The sequence below is a fragment of the Alexandromys fortis genome, unplaced genomic scaffold, assembly GCF_014885135.2.
Source record: "Alexandromys fortis isolate MF-2015 unplaced genomic scaffold, M_Fortis_MF-2015_v1.1 scaffold_134, whole genome shotgun sequence".
In the NCBI taxonomy this organism is placed as follows: Eukaryota; Metazoa; Chordata; class Mammalia; order Rodentia; family Cricetidae; genus Alexandromys; species Alexandromys fortis.
In genome coordinates this window covers 1,851,320-1,871,626 of record NW_026068007.1, presented here as the reverse complement: position 1 = coordinate 1,871,626, position 20,307 = coordinate 1,851,320, and the positions used below count along the sequence as shown (strand labels likewise).

The 20,307-nt window shown below is 38.0% G+C and overlaps 1 protein-coding gene across 9 annotated transcripts in view; it reads right to left on the bottom strand.

The window, feature by feature from the left end:
* Window positions 1-20,307, bottom strand: part of Adgb (androglobin) — a 113,031-nt gene that overhangs the window by 71,763 nt on the left and 20,961 nt on the right. For 8 of the 9 annotated variants that reach the window (XM_050161643.1, XM_050161642.1, XM_050161649.1 and 5 more), the window contains exons 3-8: window positions 18,930-19,022; window positions 16,317-16,388; window positions 15,575-15,784; window positions 9,079-9,218; window positions 6,567-6,653; window positions 4,433-4,680 (exon numbers count right to left, since the gene is read on the bottom strand). In XM_050161643.1, coding sequence (XP_050017600.1) covers window positions 4,433-4,680; window positions 6,567-6,653; window positions 9,079-9,218; window positions 15,575-15,784; window positions 16,317-16,388; window positions 18,930-19,022 — 850 coding nt within the window. Of the gene's footprint in view, window positions 1-4,432; window positions 4,681-6,566; window positions 6,654-9,078; window positions 9,219-15,574; window positions 15,785-16,316; window positions 16,389-18,929; window positions 19,023-19,569; window positions 19,694-20,307 lie in introns of those variants that run through there. The other variant, XM_050161650.1, reaches the window with a different exon arrangement.

The following is a 20,307-nucleotide window of genomic DNA, read 5'->3' as shown; positions in this document are numbered from 1 at the left end:
TGTAAACCTGCAGCCTTGATTTCTCCCAAAATGTAATCTCCTCTGATCGATACCACATTAAATGAGAGAAAACAATTCTAAAAATTAACATGGGCTGCGAAATCGGGGCAGAATTAGTTAATATTGTGTGTAATAATTAAATTATTATATCCAGTTTTATGTTGCATGTGGAGAGTGACTTGAATGCATTTGTGTACTATGAGCAAGAGTACCTGTGGAGCCCAAGTACACGCACAGGAGGGTGCTGGTGCCCTGCTCACGTTCTCCTCTACTCCCTGAGACAGAGTCTCTCTCTCCTCTCTCTCTCCTCTCTCTCCTCTCTCTCTCTCTCTCTCTCTCTCTCTCTCTCTCTCTCTCTCTCTCTCTCTCTGAATCTGGAACCTACTATTTCATCTAGACTTGTTGGCTAGCAAACTCCATACATCTTCCTGTCTCTGCCCCCAACAGTGCTCGGGTTACACAGGCAGCCCCACACTCTCTATGTGGATACTGGAGATCTAGACTCAGATTCTGGGGATCTAGACTCAGATCCTGGGGGAATCTAGACTCAGAATGTGGGTAATCTAGACTCAGATCCTGGGGAATCTAGACTCAGATCTTGGAGATCTAGACTCAGATCCTGGGGATCTAGACTCAGATACTCATGCTTGGCCGAAAGTGCTCTTAACCAGGCAGCTATTTCTTCAGGCCCTTGAATATATTTTATTTATATTTAATTGCAATGTCAGGTTAGTTTTCTCATCTTAAAGTGAAAACGAACAAGAACAGCACATCATGCATTGCAAGTTTAGTTCTATCTATACAAGACCTTCTCAATTTACCCTACTTGGGGACTTTAGCTCGAACAAATACCATTTTCTTTCAGTAAAGCATCCTCTTATGGGAATGAAATCCAACAATACCCACAAAACAACCACCTGTTTCCAGTATGGCTTGTGCAATAAACCATCTACCGAGCTATCCCCACCATTTGAATTTTTACTCATGAGCATAGTTCCATGAAAAGACTTTAATTTTTTTAAACTGTGAAGTATTTTTTTGTTGCCTAATAAGTCTCTTTAATTTGGAATGAAAGTTTAGATTATCTACATCAACTGTTAAATTTATAACCCTCATTTGTCGCCTGATCACTTTTTTAAAAAGAGGGCAGTTATTAAAAATATGACCTCAACTACTTCTGATGTCTCTTAGCATAGAAAATAAACCTGTCTCATGGTGTTTAGAATAGATTTAAAATATATGTTAGACATATTATAAACTTCAAATGTAGGTTAAGCTGTTTGAGAAATTTAAGGATTAAAAACTAGGATAATAAACTTTTATTTTTTATAAATACTGACACAACTTAAGCTAATTTTGTGCAGCAATATGTGATTTCAGTTACAGTTTTAAAACTGAACTTTACTTTCAAACTCCTATTTAGAATTTTATTTATAATATATCTCATAAAAACATGTAAATAAAAATGGCTTAGTGTTTAGCACTAGACTAATATGTTATCTGTCATTTAATTCCATGATTTTGTTAGCCTCACCATAACTAACTTATCAGCTGAATGTACTGGATATTATTCTTCCCTAGTTTTACAAATATCACTACATTGCTAATGAATTTCCACCAAGTCTCCATCTCCCATCTCAACCTCATTCTCAGCTCACAGCTAGGCTTCCTAAAACCAGAGAATATTCGAATCTTTGTGTCATAAATCCTCAGCCTCTTCCAGACCAAGCTTGTCTACCTACCTACCCTTGTATCTGTTCACCCCATGGCTGCATGGCCTGTGCCTACACATTAGAAAGAAGGAGCACTTGTTCCCATAGCTGAGGAGAACTCAACCGTTCTATGTGGTTCCTGGGAATATCCAGCTTAAATGAGAGCATTGGTGTCAGTTTCTTGAGAAGGGAGAAAGAATGGAATCCGCCACGCACTAGAGAGCTACCCTGGGAACCACCACGTTTTCCCTCACTAAATTAACCGATATAGATTCTGTGTATCTCATGCTGATGACTAGCAGCTTCCCGTTTATTGCTCTATTGTTATTCAAAGCCAAATTTCTCGCAGACTTGTCTGTACATTATATTTCGTCCTGTGTCTTTGGCTCTCTTCCACAGCTTTCCATATGCTCCATTCCCAATGTCCACTAACTCCCACAACCAACAGTCTAGTGGAGAAACTGAAGTGAACATCACAGTTCACCTCACTATAGGATTTTGAAGGAACTTCACCCTTGATTTCAAGGCTACCACACTCGTCTTTTCTTGCTCCACTTTTCCAGCTACTCTTTTCTCTCCCTCATCGGTCAGTCATTGGTACCAATTCTCAGATCTTTATGATCTCTGGACTCAGTTCCTACCTCTTAGTCCATGCTGTATTTTTGAGAAATATCACAGTGCACCTGTGAAAGTCTCCTAAATACACAGTTTGGGACTTTTGATATTAAAAATTCAATGATTATCTTTAAGGCATTTCAGATTAAAATATGACCAAAATCATTCTATAAGTGCCTTCTGGTAGACCTCACCATCTATCCAGTTTTACAACTCAGAATTCCATAAATTGAACAAACCAAGTTCTACTCTTTTCTAGTTACTTTTTTTTCCTTTTTGAATCAGTCTTATTAGGCCTATCCACTTTCTCTCTTCCAAGATGCCATTTAATCTAACATGAGTTGATCCAACAATTCTCAAACTGGTTTAATCTACATCTGCCCAGAATTTCCTCTCTGATCCCCTCTCAGCACCCCTCCTCCCAAATATTCCTGTTAGTGATGGCCGAAACCATCTTTTGAAAAAAGCAGATTCGATCTTGATTTCCTCCAAACTCTCCACTGGCCGACAATAGGTCATTAACGCTTACATGAAGACAGGACCTCTAACGTGGCCTAGAACTCTCAAGCTGACCACTGCTGCTCCAACCCAGCTCTTCCTAAACCAATGATCCTTTCACGCTGCTTCATCTAAACACCTCTGCACCCTGCCCTCCAATACACTGCCATCCTCCATGTGTCTCCTACTCTGTGCTGGCTCTCCTCTGCCACCAGGGTCCTGGCCACAGCCGTCTTCTTCAATGAGTTACTCTCACTCATCTTTGTAGGCTACAACAGTCCCCTTTAATAACTGCCATAGCTTCCTGTATTTATCTTTAAAGTTTATTTTTCAACCTCAGGTTAGCATAGCTTCGTTTTTATTAGTCAGTACTTTCCTCTGGACCATCAGGTTCAGAATGTGGGTTTTTCCACATCTGTTTCTGTTTACCATGTTTATCACTAATTCCTAGAAAATTACCTGTACTTTTGTCAGCAAAGGATATATTTAGGTGAGTATTAATGATTGGATACCTGAGTATTAACTTGTAAAACATCAAAAAGGACTTCTAGAAGAAAATTAATTGAAAATATACTGAAAAAATAAATCCACTCACATTTGTTTATTGCTTATTTTCATCAAAATAGGCCTGAGTGGACACACATTGTTCATGCCTCTGATCTTGATATATTTTTGAAGATATAAAATAAAATTTTTTGTATAATAATGGTAACATATACTAGCAGATAGGATCTTTTATCAATTTTTCTTTTCGTGTTTAGATCTGACAATCAAACTTAAAGCCTTGCCTATGCTAGGCAAGTGTTATAGCACTGAGTTATAAGCTTTGGATTCTTCAGACAGGGTCTCACCATAGCTCACATGGTTGCCCAAGCTGGCTACAATTTGTGATCTCCTGTCTCTCTCCCTCCCTTCTCAGTTAGAAACAATCTTGATAAAGAATAATTCTGACAAAATGTTAATACTTTATAAAACATAAAATATCTGAAGAAACATTTAACGGAAATATACAGAAAAACCTAAGTACTTCCTAGTAGATTTAATTCTACTTCACAAGTAGTTTCTTCATATACATAATTATAAAATAGTTCAGTAGACACAGAACAAGCAATTATTCAATCAACTTTTCATCTTGAAAATAGAAATAACTATATACTTTGTAAAAATAATTTGAAATTATTTTTCTTCAGATTAGAACCACCATCTTATAATAGTTTTAATTTTTGTAACCTATGCTCATACCACATTCTCTGAAAATGTGATATGAGCATAGGCTACATAAAAGGTCAGTTTCCTGCTTCGCTGTGGGGGTCAACCCCACTCTGCACATAAATATGAGAAAGGTATTCCAGTAGGGATTAGACTTCAGTATCTTGCCTCCTTCTAACACAACAGGAATTTAATATCAGCAAAATTGAGAGTCGCCTTTGATATTTACTGAAAGGGAGGTAACGAGGCAATAATTATCTGCAGTTCACATCACTGAGAATTCTAAAATTCAAAGAGAGAGTTAAGAAATGGTAGCAACACCAAAAAAGTATCATTAGCCTCAACAGAGGCTGTAAGGCATCTCAGTCATGGCCTGGTCACGACTTCCCGTATCTTACCCTTGGTAGATTTGTCGCCTTTCTCTGGAGCCTTCAGGGTCGTAAGGGAACTTTCCGATTTGAAATCCTTCCCCTCTTTCACTTCCTTTCCATCCTTCACTTCCTTGACATCCTTTGTCTCTTTCCCGGGTTCCTTCAGTTTGTTGTCTACCGTTGTGATTTTGCTTTCAGAACTGGGATCTTCTGTGAGCTTAAACTCAGGCAATATTTCCTTCAAGAGCTCCCAAACTCTGTCCACATACCCTGGACTTAGAGGAAAAGCACTGGCATTAATTCTCAGATGCCTGTTTTCTACCTGACATCGAGAAGCTAGTAACAGACTGGTTAACTTCTTAGTTTATTAGACTAATTTCATTTTCTACCTCAACTTTATTTAGCAATACCATTCATTGACCATGCTTTTAATGCATTCCTACTATTGTCAGTCTTTGATGATAAAGAGACCAAAATTAGTGCATCACTGGGGTTTGGCAGAGAAGACAGGCATGCTAAAATCATGGCAGGTGAAATATATATATATATATATTTATATATATATGTGTGTGTGTGTCTATATGATATACATGCATATGCTATATATGCATATATAAATACATAGATATACATATACTTTAAATGTGTATGTTTATTATCCATGTATAAATACCATATGCACACAAAGGCATCCTCCTGATTAAAATTTTCCAGTTATATCCTCACTCTCTGAAGATGTGGAAGAATTTTTAAGATAGTATCAAAGGCCTTTAACTATGAAGCACCTCCCTGATCAGTATGCCATTGGTCCTCTACAATTCCCTAGCATATAGTACAGTTTTACACAATCACACACTTTTCTGGGATTATTCATATCTATCCTACTTCCTTGTTATTCTGTCTGTTCTGAGTTGATTTTCCCACACTAGTCAACAACATTAATTTCAATGAATCCTTTGGAGTCCGGGGATGAGGCAAGTAAGCTACATGCTTCTGCTTTGAGAGCCTAAAGAATTGTTTATACATTTCTAGGAAGCCTTTGAAACACTTTACAAATTACTAACCCAACTCCCAGACACTGGTTAAGGACACACACTATTTGGTGTCACTGTGCCAAGCACAGCAGGCAAAAAAATGACCACTGAAGACAACTGTGGACTGAGTGGGACCTACAGGGAAAGCTGTGTTAATCTGTACTCTCAGGATACCTATTTGCCTTCCCAAGATAGCCACCTGAAGCAACTCAGGTCTTTTCCCCTTGTCCTGACATTTCCCTAACAATACATGTTTTTTTCCTGAAGATGCTGTAGGAGCTTCAGTTCAGAGCTATCTATTTAAGTACCTGGAGTCTCCCTGTATGTGTGAAGATACCTAACAAAAAGCTACACTTCCTTCAGCAGGTGGGGAGGGCTGAGCTTTGAGCACAGGACTGACAGGGACTGCTAAAGCAGGAGGGTGAATTGGAGGACAGAGCTGCTGTGACACACTGCAGGAAGGTAAGGGATCAGACTTTTGCAGCATATGTGAGGATATTCCCATAGAGCATTGCTGCATAGTTGTCATGTACGTCGACCCCAGCATCTGAGCCTCACTGGCATTTTGAGTTGCACTATAAAGACTAGAACTGAAGAAAGGCTTGTCTGTACAACATGGCAGACTGGCCTTCTGTGTACTGGGTACATGAGTCTTGCAGGTAGAAAAACACAAACATATTTTGCTCGATTGCTTGATTTATAATTAGTCTTTCCTTGATTCAACAGAGAATCTTGTGAGTTAGTCTGCTTTATAAGAAGGAATAATTTACCCTAAAACTCCCAGGAATTTTAAAAACTATAAAATGCTATGCTACCAAACATTTTGTAAAAACATAACCGTTCTTGTAATGTTCTTAAAGAATATTATAAAGAAATGTTGGAAAGAACGAAAAAAAAATTATATGAGAAACTTAGTCTTTAGACCTAGTGGAGAGGGGTTGATAAGATAGCTCATTAGGCAAAAGATGTTTGCTGCTAGGCCTGATGACCTAATTTAAGCCCTGGAGCCCTCACGCTCTCTTCTGACATCCACATATATACCTTGGCACACCACTCCATAACCACCCCCAATAAACAAAGAAACAAATAATGAGTAAATGTTTCTTTAAGAAAAAATAAAAACCTACTGAAGAGGAATGACTTCAGGCAACCATCCAGTAAGCGCATGGATAACTGTAAATTCTCCCAGCTCTCGCCTCTGAGCTACATGGATGCTGAAAGGAAATGCATGGTGCTATAGTTATCAACGATTAGAAACACGCAGCAGTAAATAAAGACTAGGAAACACTCTACACAGCATCATGGTAATCAATGTAGGGGATCATACCCGCTGCACATCACAGAGTAATAGAATGCTATCTCACAAGCCAGATGCTTTTAATTTGTTTACAAAAAGGCATAAGTAGACCCAATACTAAGCTTTCAAATTAATTTTGAAAACATGAATATATGATTTTTGTTGTTTTAACAAGGGAGTCACATACTAGGAACTATTTCTTTAAAAGCTCTTCTATCAATTTCCTAAATATAAAACATGCTCGTATTAAATAGTGTAAAATTTTGTAAACTCATTTCTATGCGCTGTGTGTGAATGTGTTCTCTTCAAAGTGGAGAGGTTTTACCATCGCAATTGCAGAGATTATGTGGAGATGCCAAGATAACTATGAGGAGTCCTTAGTGAAACTTTGCCAGTGGAAGAGAAAACAGAAATACATTGTCCATCCTGCAAAGGAGTAGACCTGGCAGTATGACATAGTCGGAGGTTGTCTTTGGCCAAATGCCATGCTCTGCTTTGGTCTGTCTGCCTATGAGTGATTTCTGTGGGCAGTTAGTGTGTTTACATGTATATTCATATATGTAGAGCAATACCATAGCCTCTTCCACCCCAAAGTGAAGGCACAGTCTTCCCTGTGCCAAGCATGGTGCTAATGAAGCTGAATGACCAACACACATCCTTATATTTGAAAGAATTCACAGCTTGTCAGTGGTGTAGCCACTGTTTATGGATTCACACTGGCTTATTTTATGGGTTATGAATCCTGATGCCTCTACATTTCTCAAAGACAACATAAATCTGGTGTGTGGTTCACTGTCTCCCCTAAACGCCTCTGGTAATTTCATTTTATGAGTGACTTTTGTAAGCCTTATGGAAATGATGCTCTTTTTGTTCCATATTCCACATGGGTATGTAAATCACTACAATATATTAGGTTTGTCTGTGGAACGCTAAGCCTCACATATAAAATCAAATCTGAGGTGAATTTACAGAAAAATATGAAGGACATCATTTGAGGCAGTTTCTACTAGAAATCTCTAAAAATGTACTCTACTTATTAGTCTTTTCTTTTCAAGCTGGCCTTGTTTATTCATTTTAAAAGAATAACTCTATTAATAGTCATGTTCTTAATGAATTCCACTGAACCATGGGCTTTACAGCAAATGAAGTATTGCTGCAGCTATCCGGGTCATCTATTCAATGTTGCGCCAGCCTTTCAGCTCCAATTCTCAGGAACATAAAGAGCATTATACTTATTTTTCCCCAAACAAACAGACACAACTGCCACCAATAGAAATACTTAGAAATATGTAGCTGCCCCCCCCAAAAAAAATCTTGGCAAAAGTTTTACAAAAAAATCATTGAAATGGAGGACCGAAAGCTGAGTGAAACAAATTATCAGTAGAAACTGAGAGCTGGCAAGAAAAATCAGGAGGAGGCTGGCAGTAGTGGTGGCTGTTTTGTTAGGTAGCCCTGAGAGACAAAAGAAAGGCCAGTCAAAGGGCTATCTACACAAAGCAGCCCTGACTTCTCAATGGTATTGCTAATGCTTCTGAGGGAAGGGGAGGGGCTGGGCTTTGAGCACAGGTGGACAGGAGGAGGGTGAGGTCTGCGGAGAATGGAGTTTCTATGGCACACTGCAGGAGGTTATGGGATCAGGCTCCTGCAGCGAGAGAGAGGATGGCCCACTGAGTTGTGCAGATGCCAAGTGCATCTACTCAGGTATCTGAGCCCTGTTATCACTCTGCGTTATCCCGAAAGGACCAGATGGAAGAAAGACCTGCCCGTCAGGGCATGGCAGACTTGTATGTTGAGTGCAAAGTCTTGTAGAGAGATAAATATAAACACATTTTGCAAACATACTGAAGTAAAGGAGGAGTTTTCATCATGATGCTATCAAGGAGCTAAAGGGAACAAAAGCCTGAAGCCTATTTTGGCATCCTTCTGATGAGTTCAGATCTTTCTAAGGTTTATACAGTATTGCTGCATATATAGATTCTAAATCATTAATTGGATCTTAGTGTATATTATTCATCATTTAGATGATTTAATATTTTCCCCTAATAAACAATTTACCTCACTAGCATAAAATATTTTCCATGATATACTTTCCATTCCTAGTAAGGAAGCATTGAGAATAGAATAATTTTTGATTATTCTTTTCTTTCTTGGGATGATTTTGTTCTTTACCCAGTTAAGCCAATACTTCAAACCAGTGCATCGATCACCTTAATTTTTATACTTCGAAGTTTACATAATTACAAGAAAAAAAATTCCTTGAATTAAAGTGTTAAAGGCTCTCAGCATGGATGTAGGTGCCCTTTTATTTTCATATAAATACAAGATAGTTTTTCATTACATACTCAACATTTGCCAGCTTAATGATGGCTTTAGACAGCAGCATTGGCCAGAGTTCAAACTCATAGGTTGTAGTTGGAAGCAAGAGATTGTTATCTTCATCAAATGGAAAAAAGTCATCAATAGTTATCTTTCTCCAGCAACCCTAAACATGAGAAGAAAGCAATGCAATGTCACAGGTAATGTCATCAGTGCTTTACAGTGTTCTCCCCCTCAGACATTACTACATATTTCTGCTCATTTTTGTTACACAAACAAACACCTGGTGTTAACATCTTATGTTAGAAAGCTAAGATACAGGTTCCAGAACTAATCTGGTTGACTACTTTTGAAATAAATTATAATAGTATAATTATAGTGATATCAATACTGTTCCTTATATTAGAGGTCTTATAAGCATATTGCAAAGTAAATAAATATCAAATAACAAACTGAAGACATGATTCAACCAGAAATAAGATTGCACATAATATACTATGCTTACTCACAGTACAAATCCTTTCACTATCACTTTAATACTTATTACTTATCCAGAAACGTACTTACTAATCATAGACTTCCAATCCCATATTTTCAGTACTCCTAGTTAATGATCTAATTTTCAACATGAAATAAATTAATGATTTCTTTAATCAAACCATTATATGCTTAAATAAAAGCTCTTCATTTCATAATTAAAAGCATGAAACAAGCAAGCTCAAATTATAATTGTTTTTGTTTTAGCTTACATGCCTAGATTCTTATGAATTCATTCTCGTGTTAACAAATATTTTCAATAGTAACATCAGGCATTGTGAGCCCCATAATAGTCATAGTGGCATGATGCTATTGCCATTAAATACTTATGGTCTTGTAGAGAAAGCCTATATATATATATATATATATATATGTGTGTGTGTGTGTGTGTGTGTGTGTGTGTGTGTATAATATATAAATGATATTTATTAATAATATATGTGTGTATATTCGTTTTTATTATTATATTGTTATATTATTTTATATATGAGTATATATGAATAATATAAAACATAGTATATTCAAAACACTCTAGGACAAGAGGAAAAATGCAACTCATTTTTCTAGAGGGAAATCATGAGAAAGTGAAATACTTTTCTTATATGGCGCTCCTAACTCTGAGTTCAATATTAACTTATGTAGTAGTTTGTATCTGTCTCTTTCTTCCTCCATAGATGGAGAAGGGTAAGACAGAGTTAAAGGTTAAATGTTATAGATTAAAGGCACCCCATCTCCACTAATGTAACTTTAAGTGAAATAACAACAATAAATTCACAGAGAAATAAGGTAGATACAAGAAGACAAAAAAGGCAGGCTTACTGTGATGGCTAATTTTTTGTTTGAAAATTCATTTGTTTGTTTATTCATTTTTGCTCATTTTACATTTCAGTCACAGTTCTAATTTTAGCTGTCAACTTGACACAGCCTAGAACTACCTGGAAAGCGGGTGTCAGCGAGGGACGGTCAAAATCAAGCTGGCCTGTGGGGAACTTTTACTGCCAGATAAAGTGGCGGTACCATTCTGTGTTTCGAACCATGAACTATGCACAGAGAAAGCTAGCTGAACCAAAGTATCTACATATTTATTCCTTCCTTCCTTCCTTCCTTCCTTCCTTCCTTCCTTCCTTCCTTCCTTCCTTCCTTCCTTCCTTCTCTTTCTCTTTCTCTTTCTTTCTTTCTCTTTCTCTTTCTTTCTTTCCTTTCTTTCTTTCTTTCTTTCTTTCTTTCTTTCTTTCTTTCTTTCTTTCTTTCCTTTCTTTCTTTCATTTCTTGGCTATATGGATACGATGTAACTTGCTGCTGTGAGTTCCTGTTTAGCTTCCATGCAACGACAAACTATAATCTGTAAAATTTGCAAGTCAAATAAACCATTCTCCCCTATATTGCTCTCTGCCAGTATAAATTATTACAAACACAGAGATGAAATTAGGGCACTCGTGGGGATAGAAAGCGGTCACCAAGCAGCACAGTGGGGAGCAGTGTGAAGTCATCATTTAGTGAGTACAAAGTCTCTGCTTCAGATGATGGGAATCTCAGACAATAAGTAGTGACAGTGTTCACAAACTGTGAAAATGCTTGATGCCAACTTAATTTTACCCTTAAATGGTTAAAACAGCGTGTCGAGTTGGCATATTTTGCCACAATAAAGAAAGAACAGCGGTAGATCCCCTCCCACACTTTGATTGCAAACCATGTTTCCAAATGGCCAGCTGGATTCCCATGAAAGAAGAATTTTAAACTATCCTCAGTAATTATTTTAAAGCAGCTCAACAGTACCTTCTCTTTTCAGATGTGCAGAGATAGTTTCAACTTAGAATGCTTTGATTATTGAACTGTGCACATTACAGTGTATGCAATTATATTTCAGAAAGACTATTGCATGAAAAGTCTATTATATCACAGGATGAACATTCAGTTTTGTGTATATTTTTGAAGTATAATTTGACTACATTCTACTTGTCCTCCTGTTAATATTTTGGTTCACTGATATTATACTTTGGCTGACCCCTTCCTCAATCATTTCTACTATTTGTGTATACATAGGTAATTTCTATAGATGGTTATTTTGCCTTCAAAAAGTATGTTGAAATTTTAACAGTCAATACGTTAGTACTGGGGTGAGGCCTTGGCGATTAAATTATAAGGGTTGTGGGTTCATAAAACTACTTGTGTCCTTATAAATTAATAAAGATTTGAGTTCTCTTGTGTCATATGAGGTTATACAATCATCTGGTTACTTGGATTTTCAGCAATTTCTGTTGTTGGTAAGTTACACTGCATATCAAGGTATATAGTATTTTATTATAGAAGTTTAAATAAATATAAGTATGTGAAAATAGAATTTAAGAACTCCTCATTGAATGCTAAATGATTTTTGGCTTAGCTATTTTACTATTTATGTAAATCATATATTAAATATTTAAATTTTTATTAGCACCCTATCATTTCTTCAAAAATCTCATTTTCAAAAAATTTTTAAATCTACCTCTAAAGAGGTGTCCCCTGTGATCATTGACCTCCATTGTCAACACATCTAGACTTAGAGTCACCTGGGAATTTAGTTAGGCATTCCTGTGAATGTATTAAAGAGGATGCTTCCAAAGAAGATGAATGACCAGACCCACCCTCATGTAGGTGGTAGTAAATGGGGGGGTCTGAGTAGCATCAAAGAGAGGGAAGAGGGAAGCCAACCAAAGACAAGATTCCCTTTCTCTGCTTGCTGGCCCATCATGGCATGGTCTTCTTTGTTTGATATTAAGGGCTATGTAAAGCTTTGTGTGTATATTTTAATATCTGGAAATATATACTGAGTATATGCAGAAACAACAACAACAAAAATAAGACAGAAAAATTGAAACAGAATCCCAAAGAAAGCTCAAGGAAACACAGGAAGTCAGAAGAGTTAGACAAATTTCAAAACGAAAGGGGTAAAAAAGAGTAAAATGGAAAATTAATTTGTGATTCTATCTAGTATAAATGACTTTTAAACTCAAATTAAAAGGAGTAATTTGAATATACTCATCAAAATGAACATTTTCACACTCATAACAGTAATTTCACTTGCAGAAATACTAGAGAAAAAAAAACACCATTCTATTGGACAAGACCTACATAAAAGGCTATTCATGAGCAGTCTTGTTTGTATAGGTAAGACGCTGGCCATAGCCTAAGCATTAATTAATGAAAATTTAATATAAATTTGCATACATTTGCATATATCCACAGGATAGTGTGTATAGAATGTACAAGAATATATCATCATAGAAAATGCCCATGATTAAATGAGTTGGCAGTTTCTAGAACTGCATCATTTGAGCATTATGGTATACAGTATGTCTATGTACGCTTATAAGAACATAGGAAGCCGGGCGGTGGTGGCAGCACACGCCTTTAATCCCAGCACTTGGGAAGCAGAGGCAGGCGGATCTCTGTGAGTTCGAGACCAGTCTGGTCTATAAGAGCTAGTTCCAGGACAGGCTGCAAAACCACAGAGAAACCCTGTCTCAAAAAACAAAAACAAAAACAAAAACAGAAAAGCACATAGGAAGCCGGGCGATGGTGGCACATGCCTTTAACCCAGCACGTGGGAGGCAGAGACAGGCAAATCTTTGTGAGTTCAAGGCCTGCCTGCTCTACAGAGTGAGTTCCAGGATAAGCTCCAAAGCTACAGAGAAACCCTGACTCAAAAACAAAAACAAAAACAAAAAAACAGGAAAATGCAGGAAAAAATATCCGAATCCTTGACTGTGTTTGTCTAAATATACTAATATTACAACGAATTCTGATTTTCTATATTGACTATATTAATAGTATTTGAATTTTCCCATTAGAAGCATATATAGTAATAATAAACTTTAAATGTTGCATTTCTTTGGGGGGATATAGTAACCAAGAAATATAAAAAAATTGTTATTATTGTTCAATAATATTTTTTAACCCATTTTGGAACTCACTCTGTAGAATAGGCTGGCTTCAAGCTCATAGAGACCCGCCTGCCTCTCTTTGCCAAGTGCTGGGATTAAAGTCATGCGCCTGCACCACCACTGCCCAGCTCATTGTTTAATATCTTGAATGCACTGTTTATTGAATTTAATTAATAAAAATATCATTGAGAACTTATTTTAAAAGCAGGGTTGCAAGTGTTGCTTGGTGGCAGATACAGCTATCTCAGCAGATGGGAGATGAGGACAAGACAATCCAAGGCCATCCTACATAGTGAGTTCAAGGCCAGCCAGTGCAATGAGACACAGTCTCAAAAACAATGTAGCAGAAAACAGAACAATATTGCTGCCTCTGCTCCCAGGTGGATTCAGCTGGTTGGTCCAGGAGAGGGGTGGGGCATGGGAAGCAGGGGTGTGAAGTCCCCAAATGTTTGTGCTGGAGATTTGCTGTACCTCTAGAAACTCTAAATTAGATAGTGTGAACGAACCAATAAATCTCAGTGAAGAATAAAATTGAAAACGTTTTCACATAAGTACACTGATAACAACTGAGGGGGATTATTGGCCTCCATGTGTGTGTTTTCTGCTTATCCGAGGGAAATGAAAGCACCGAGGCAGAGGGCGGCTGCCTACTACACGCTGTATTGCAAGTGGGAAACAATAGCTAAATTGCTTCCTTCTCTCCTCTTGGGAGCCAAAACAGCACAAAAATTGGAAAGTACTTGGAAAGATGTGGTGTGTCCCTGCATCCTGTCATTATAACCAGATGGAAGAGAAAACCAATCTCTCGCCTTTACGCACTGTTCTCAGTGCAATCGGTACGTTTTCTCTCTGGCTGATGTCAAGGAACATTGTACAGCTAGCTGAGAATCCAGGCTGCATGGTGTGAACACTTTGTTGAGAAATAATACTCTGGTGTGGAAATCACAATTAATTAGTTCCTTGATGTTCCAGTACTGGGGCTCGGACCCAGAACTTTACAGTTCGTCAAGCACGTTTAGCCATACGCTTACTCAGGGTTTTTATTTGTTTCTTTGTTTAACTTTTTATTTTGAGAAATTGCCCACACTAGCCTTGAACCTAAACCGTAGCCCAGACAGGCCTTGAATTTCAGTCCCTCCTGCTTTAGCCTCTTGAGTCTGGGGGATGACTGGCCTGTATCACTAAAGACGGCTTTGAAAAAAATCAGAATCTTCAATATTAGAGGCCCCCAGGAAATGGGTTGCCTTCAAGAAGTCATGTGGGAAAGGGCTCTGAGAAACCCCTGAGAAGGAGGAAGGGAATCTCTGTAACAAGGCAGGGAAATGAAGTCCTTCTGGGATTGAAAATCAAGCATCATAGCAGAGAGGAGAGGACAAAGGACAGGGACAGCAATGGGGTGCAAAATCGTGTCTGCCGTGCCTCATGCTGGTCAGCAGAAGGGAGCCAAGCAGTCTCCTTAGGATCATGTTTTCCAACTCTTTGCAGGGTGAAGCAAAGGATGGACAAGTATGAGTACTGCATGAGAACTGGAAGAGAATTTTCAAAATCAAAACGTAAATGGTTTGTGTCTAGAAATGGATGAGAAGAGGATGGGGGAATATCTTGTCAGAAAGTATTCACTCTGGTCATGCGCACACAGTGGTGTAGATCGACCCTCCCAGCTTGGGGTTGCTTAGAAAGAGGTAGAAGTTCTTCCCTCGCTGAGAAACGACAGACTTCTTCTATCAACTGGAAAAAATAAGTAGCCATTAACGTGTAGCACGCTGGTACAAACAACCCATGTGGAAATCGCTGAGTTTCAGGGCTTCCTCGCTGAGCAGCACCCCTGCAAGCTGCTCTTCGGCTGAGATCCATGAAGAACCATTGGAAATCACGAACTCCACGTTTAGTCTGGCTGTCCAGTCCCACTCCTACCGTATCCCATAGAAGGCAAACCTTCCTACAGAAAATTTGAGATTGCCTAAGTGCACTAAATACAGAGGGTTTTTGTTTGTTTGTTTGTTGTATTTAATTCTTGTTTCTTAACAGGAAGGACAGATGCACGGCAGCTTGAAGGACTTACCATCCAGTAAAGCTTCACGACATACTTCCCATAGCTGTTAAACAAAGGCATGTGGCCCTTCACCGCCTTGCAGAGAGAGTATATGTGTTCCCAGGGCTTCCAGAGCAGTGTAGGAGGCTCTCCTGAATTTCCTTTATTGTAATTGTGCAGAATCCCTCCATTGAAGATCTTCCACACGGCGTAGATTTCACTGATAATCCACCTCATAAGCTGAACACAAAACAACGAAAGCTACTACTATTGATAGGTTGATTTTTAAATGGTGAGTACTGAAGTTTTAGGTGAAATATGACAAAAATATGTATCTAAGAGCAATAATTTTGCATTTAGTGTGTGTATACATATATATAATTTTGATTTCTGAGATACAGAAAAAAATATCATATCTTGATTTTGTTTCCATAAGATAGGGCAACAATAGAAATTAAAAGTCCTAAAATGGTTAACATTGTCCTTGAGTTAGCAGAGTGTATATATGTGATGTGGTATATATATACACATTTATATAGTCTATATGCATTGAATCACTAAAATTACATCCTATAAAATCATAAATAAATACAATTTTTAATTGATAGCTATACTTCAAAGAAGTTGGAAAAATAAAATATAAAAACCCCACAAAATTCGTGACTTAAAGCTGGACAAGAGGGAGCTGCCAATGGCTGTCCAGGAAGTATTTATGTAGGCAGGCCTGGAAGACATTCTTCAATGGAGTAGTGGGCCCTGCGGCCCCACCTACCTCGCTGCAGAGCAAATGTTCATTTGGTGAAAACAAGTCAAACATGATTTCATTTTTCACAACTACAGGAGGCTGAAATGAAAAATGTAGACATAGATATTTATTTAGTTTTTTTTTTTTTTAAGTAAAAGAAACCTAACTTATTCCAATACAGTTTTGTGGGCGAAATAGTCTCCAGGGAAGAGCACACAAATTGCTAATCTAACACCAAAAGTCCAGAATGTTAAAATCTACTCCATAACATTCCAGATCGCCACACTTTATTAAGCCAAGAGCAAATACATTGAGTCTTCTATCAGACTGGAAAGGCTCTCGCAGTGAGACAAGCAGGGTAGGGCCTTCAAAGTCGAAGGCTGAGATTCCATCACAGCAGGTGCACAGCGTTTACAATAAAAACCCTGATCTCGGCAAGCAGCACACAAGGCCATTCCTCCAGAGGAATCAAACTATTTGTCTGAGCATCAGGACCCCTTCTCAGCAGGAAAGGGGACCCCTTTTTGGTGTTGTGGTGAAAAAAATCCCTGAAACCAAGAGTGCTGACCAGGCGTTTGTTTACAGGCAAATGTGGCTCCCGAGGGGAGGAAGTGGGGTCATGGCAACCTGGCCTTTCTTTAAAGAATTTCACTGAAAAGCATACATAGGAGCAACATAATACAGACTCAGTAGGCTATTTAGGAATAAGCATGTACCTACACATCCATATATGCATATAACAGCAACTATTAAAAAGAGAGGTGTGTGGAAGAATTTGGTGAAAGGAAATGGAAGGGTGAAATGCTGCACTTTAAAAAAGAAAAGGAAAAAAATGAGGTTAGCTTCATGAAACAGTGGGAGGGAAGGAAGATGTCATAGACCAAATCTCATATAAGAATGTCATTATTTGATGGAATTGTTTCTGTTTGCTTTAGCCTTACTTACGAGTATACTTAGTGATTCTTATTGTGAGTCTATACATGAAATCTTGAAGCCCCTACTCTGTGTATATCTGTAGTTGGACTTTCGCTTCTGGAAGCTCTGGGCCCCACTCTAGGATGACCCCTTAAGAGCGGAACCTTTGTGGAGGAGCAGTAGCCATGTGCAGGCTGATGTCGGGCTATGATCCCTAGAGATGGAGAGGTTAACAGGGAAGACTGAATTGATTTTTAGTACAGATGTATCTCAGACCCACCATTTATTAAAAAGTAGAGGAAAGTGTTCTTAAAACATTTATTTATTCAATTTATAAAACCATTTTTACATGGACCATCTATGATGAATTTACAGTAAACAGAATAAGATTTATTAAAATACCTATCAATGTCAAGTGCATTATGTGAACGGCAGAAAATTTATATTCATGTCAGTGTTGCTCGAAATTAAAATTGATTCAGAAGCTTGTTTTGTGCACAATGGATTTATTTGAAACATCTTACAAGGAAGCCTTCGAAAGACCCTGTGGCTTCAGTGAATCACTTAGGCTGTAGATGCAGCTTTGTTTTCAGTCAGTAAAAGAACTGACTTACATTTGCCTGCATTCATACCAGCACTGATGAAGGCTAACTACACTGTGTGGAAACAGGCTCCAAAGACTACAAATGCATACAAGAATCGGCTCCATTACAAGCTATGTGACTGGTACTAATTAATTTGCCCTACTGGTGTCCCATTCATTCAATGAAAACAGTAAGAAATTCAGCAAGGGAAAAAACATTAGAGATAATTAAAACCCTGCAGACAAGAACTACACTCAAATTAATGTGGCTATTAATGTGTTAGACCAAAGCTTATAGAGTTCTGAAGTGTGTGAGAGCTGTTTGAAACGAAGGTGTCTCCGCAAATGTATGATTCAACTGACTGAGCATGGAGTCTAGAAACAGAGACAGGCTTTGGAAGATGCTTGGAGGATTCCTGGAATATGGGAACCCATGTGCAAATCTCTTGGACTGGAAAATTAATTCTAATAAACACTGGGGGAAAGAGACCTTCACGCCCCTGGGATTTCACACTGAGATGCGGAGTGGAACAAATCAGCTAGTCAGAAATAACAAATAACATGTTTGGCTACAATTTGACATTTTGGATAGAAATGGGAAAATGAAGCCTGTAGATCAAAATGTAGTAATCTCTTTCAAATCTATACAAGAATGTGCATGTCCATGTATGTGTGCTGCGACACCTGGGTGGGATGTGTGGAGAGAAGAGAGCCCTCAGTCACTTTCTGAGTTTTGGGTCAGAGTTTTACCTTTAGCTTAAATGCACTTAATCAGCTAAGCGGGTTGGCGAGTGAGCCTCAGAGATTAGCCTGTGTCTCGCTCTTCAGTGCTGTGTTTACAAGCTGATGCTGCCACATCTGGCTTTTTAAAATGGGTTCTGGGAATTGAACCCATACCTTCATGCTTGCACAGAATGTATCTGACCTGCCGAGCCATCTCCATAGTCCCAACAGCAAAGGAATTATTAAAATATACTGACAAATATTAATTTCTGAGTTAGAAGCTAAAAAGCAGTTACTATTTTGCTGTAAATCACAGGAGAAACACTGTAAATTACTTGAAGAATGCAAACTTTGGTTACAAAGATATTCTATCCTTGTAGGTAATAAGTATTTCATTCAATAGTGAAAACAATTCTTACTCGGCTGAATATAAAATCTTGTGGACGTTTCCAGGAAAAGATTTTCAAGGATGGTGGTAATTCAATCTTTCCTTCAGGGTCTTCAAAAAAGTGCTAGATGAAAAAAAAAATTAAATTGAACTTTTAAATGTGGCTTTATTATAATAAAAATTCCATCTTAATAAAGACCAATTGATACAAATGTTAGATCAATATAGAAGAATTTGTGTAATAATGTGTGTGTCTGTTTGACTTCAGAAAGGCCTTGTGGAATATTTGAATACCGAAACTCAAACTGGCCAGGGAAGCAAATAGCCTACCTGCAGCTGTTTACCTCCCAGTCCTCCAAATCAAACCCATGAGTCTTAGTGCCAGTTGTGCAGCAAACCACCTGCTGTGGCCTCTATCCATCTTTGTCTCTATTCCCAGGGAAATAGATAGATCCTGGTGGAATGCCCTGCTTTACTACATCCTGTGGACGCCTGTGGACTCCTTAGCGCTTCCTCCTAGACCACCCCCATTCCTAAGTGTCAGCTCCCTAGTCTAGAAACACATTTTACCCCCAGTAGTCAGACTTATCAAAATCCCAGAAGAATTTCCTGCCATAAAACACTCTTCAAAGAACCAGAATACAAAAGAAATCAAAACACAAAATGCTTACCCAGCAAAGAAGAAAACAAACATCTGCTTCTGGAATTACAATCTTCCAAAACCCACATGCCTAGACACCAGTATAAAACCACAATCAATAACAGCCAGGAAAATATATCTCTGCTAGAGCCCAGCCACCCTTACAGCAGCCCCTGAGTATTGCAACATAGCTGAATCATAAGACAAAGACCTTAAAATAGACTTTATGAATATAACAGAGGTCCCTAAAGAGGAAATGAATAAATCCTTTAGAGAGATCTATGAACACACAAGAAGTAAACAGAAATGAATAAAACAGATCAAGACATGAAAGTAGAAACAGAATCAATAAAGAAAAGTCAAACTAGAGAAATCTGAAATTAAAAAATTTAAGAACTCAAACAGGAACTTCAGAGGCAAGTCTTGATAACAGAATAAAAGATATGGAAGAGAGAATTTCAGTCATTGACGATACTGTAGAGGAAATGGATACTGTGGTCAAAGAAAATGTTAAATCCCAGAAACTCCTGCACAAAATGTCGAGGAAATCTGGGACACTACAGAAAAGACCAAATCTAAAATAATATAATTACTGAAAGGAGAAGAAACCCAAAGTGAAGGTATGGAAAATATTATCAACAAAATCATAGAAAATAACTCTCCTAAGCTAAAAAATCAGCTGCCTATAAGGTACAAGAAGGGTACTGAACACCAAATAGACTGGACCAGAAAAGTAAGTCCCTTGGCACATAATAGTTAAAACTCTAAG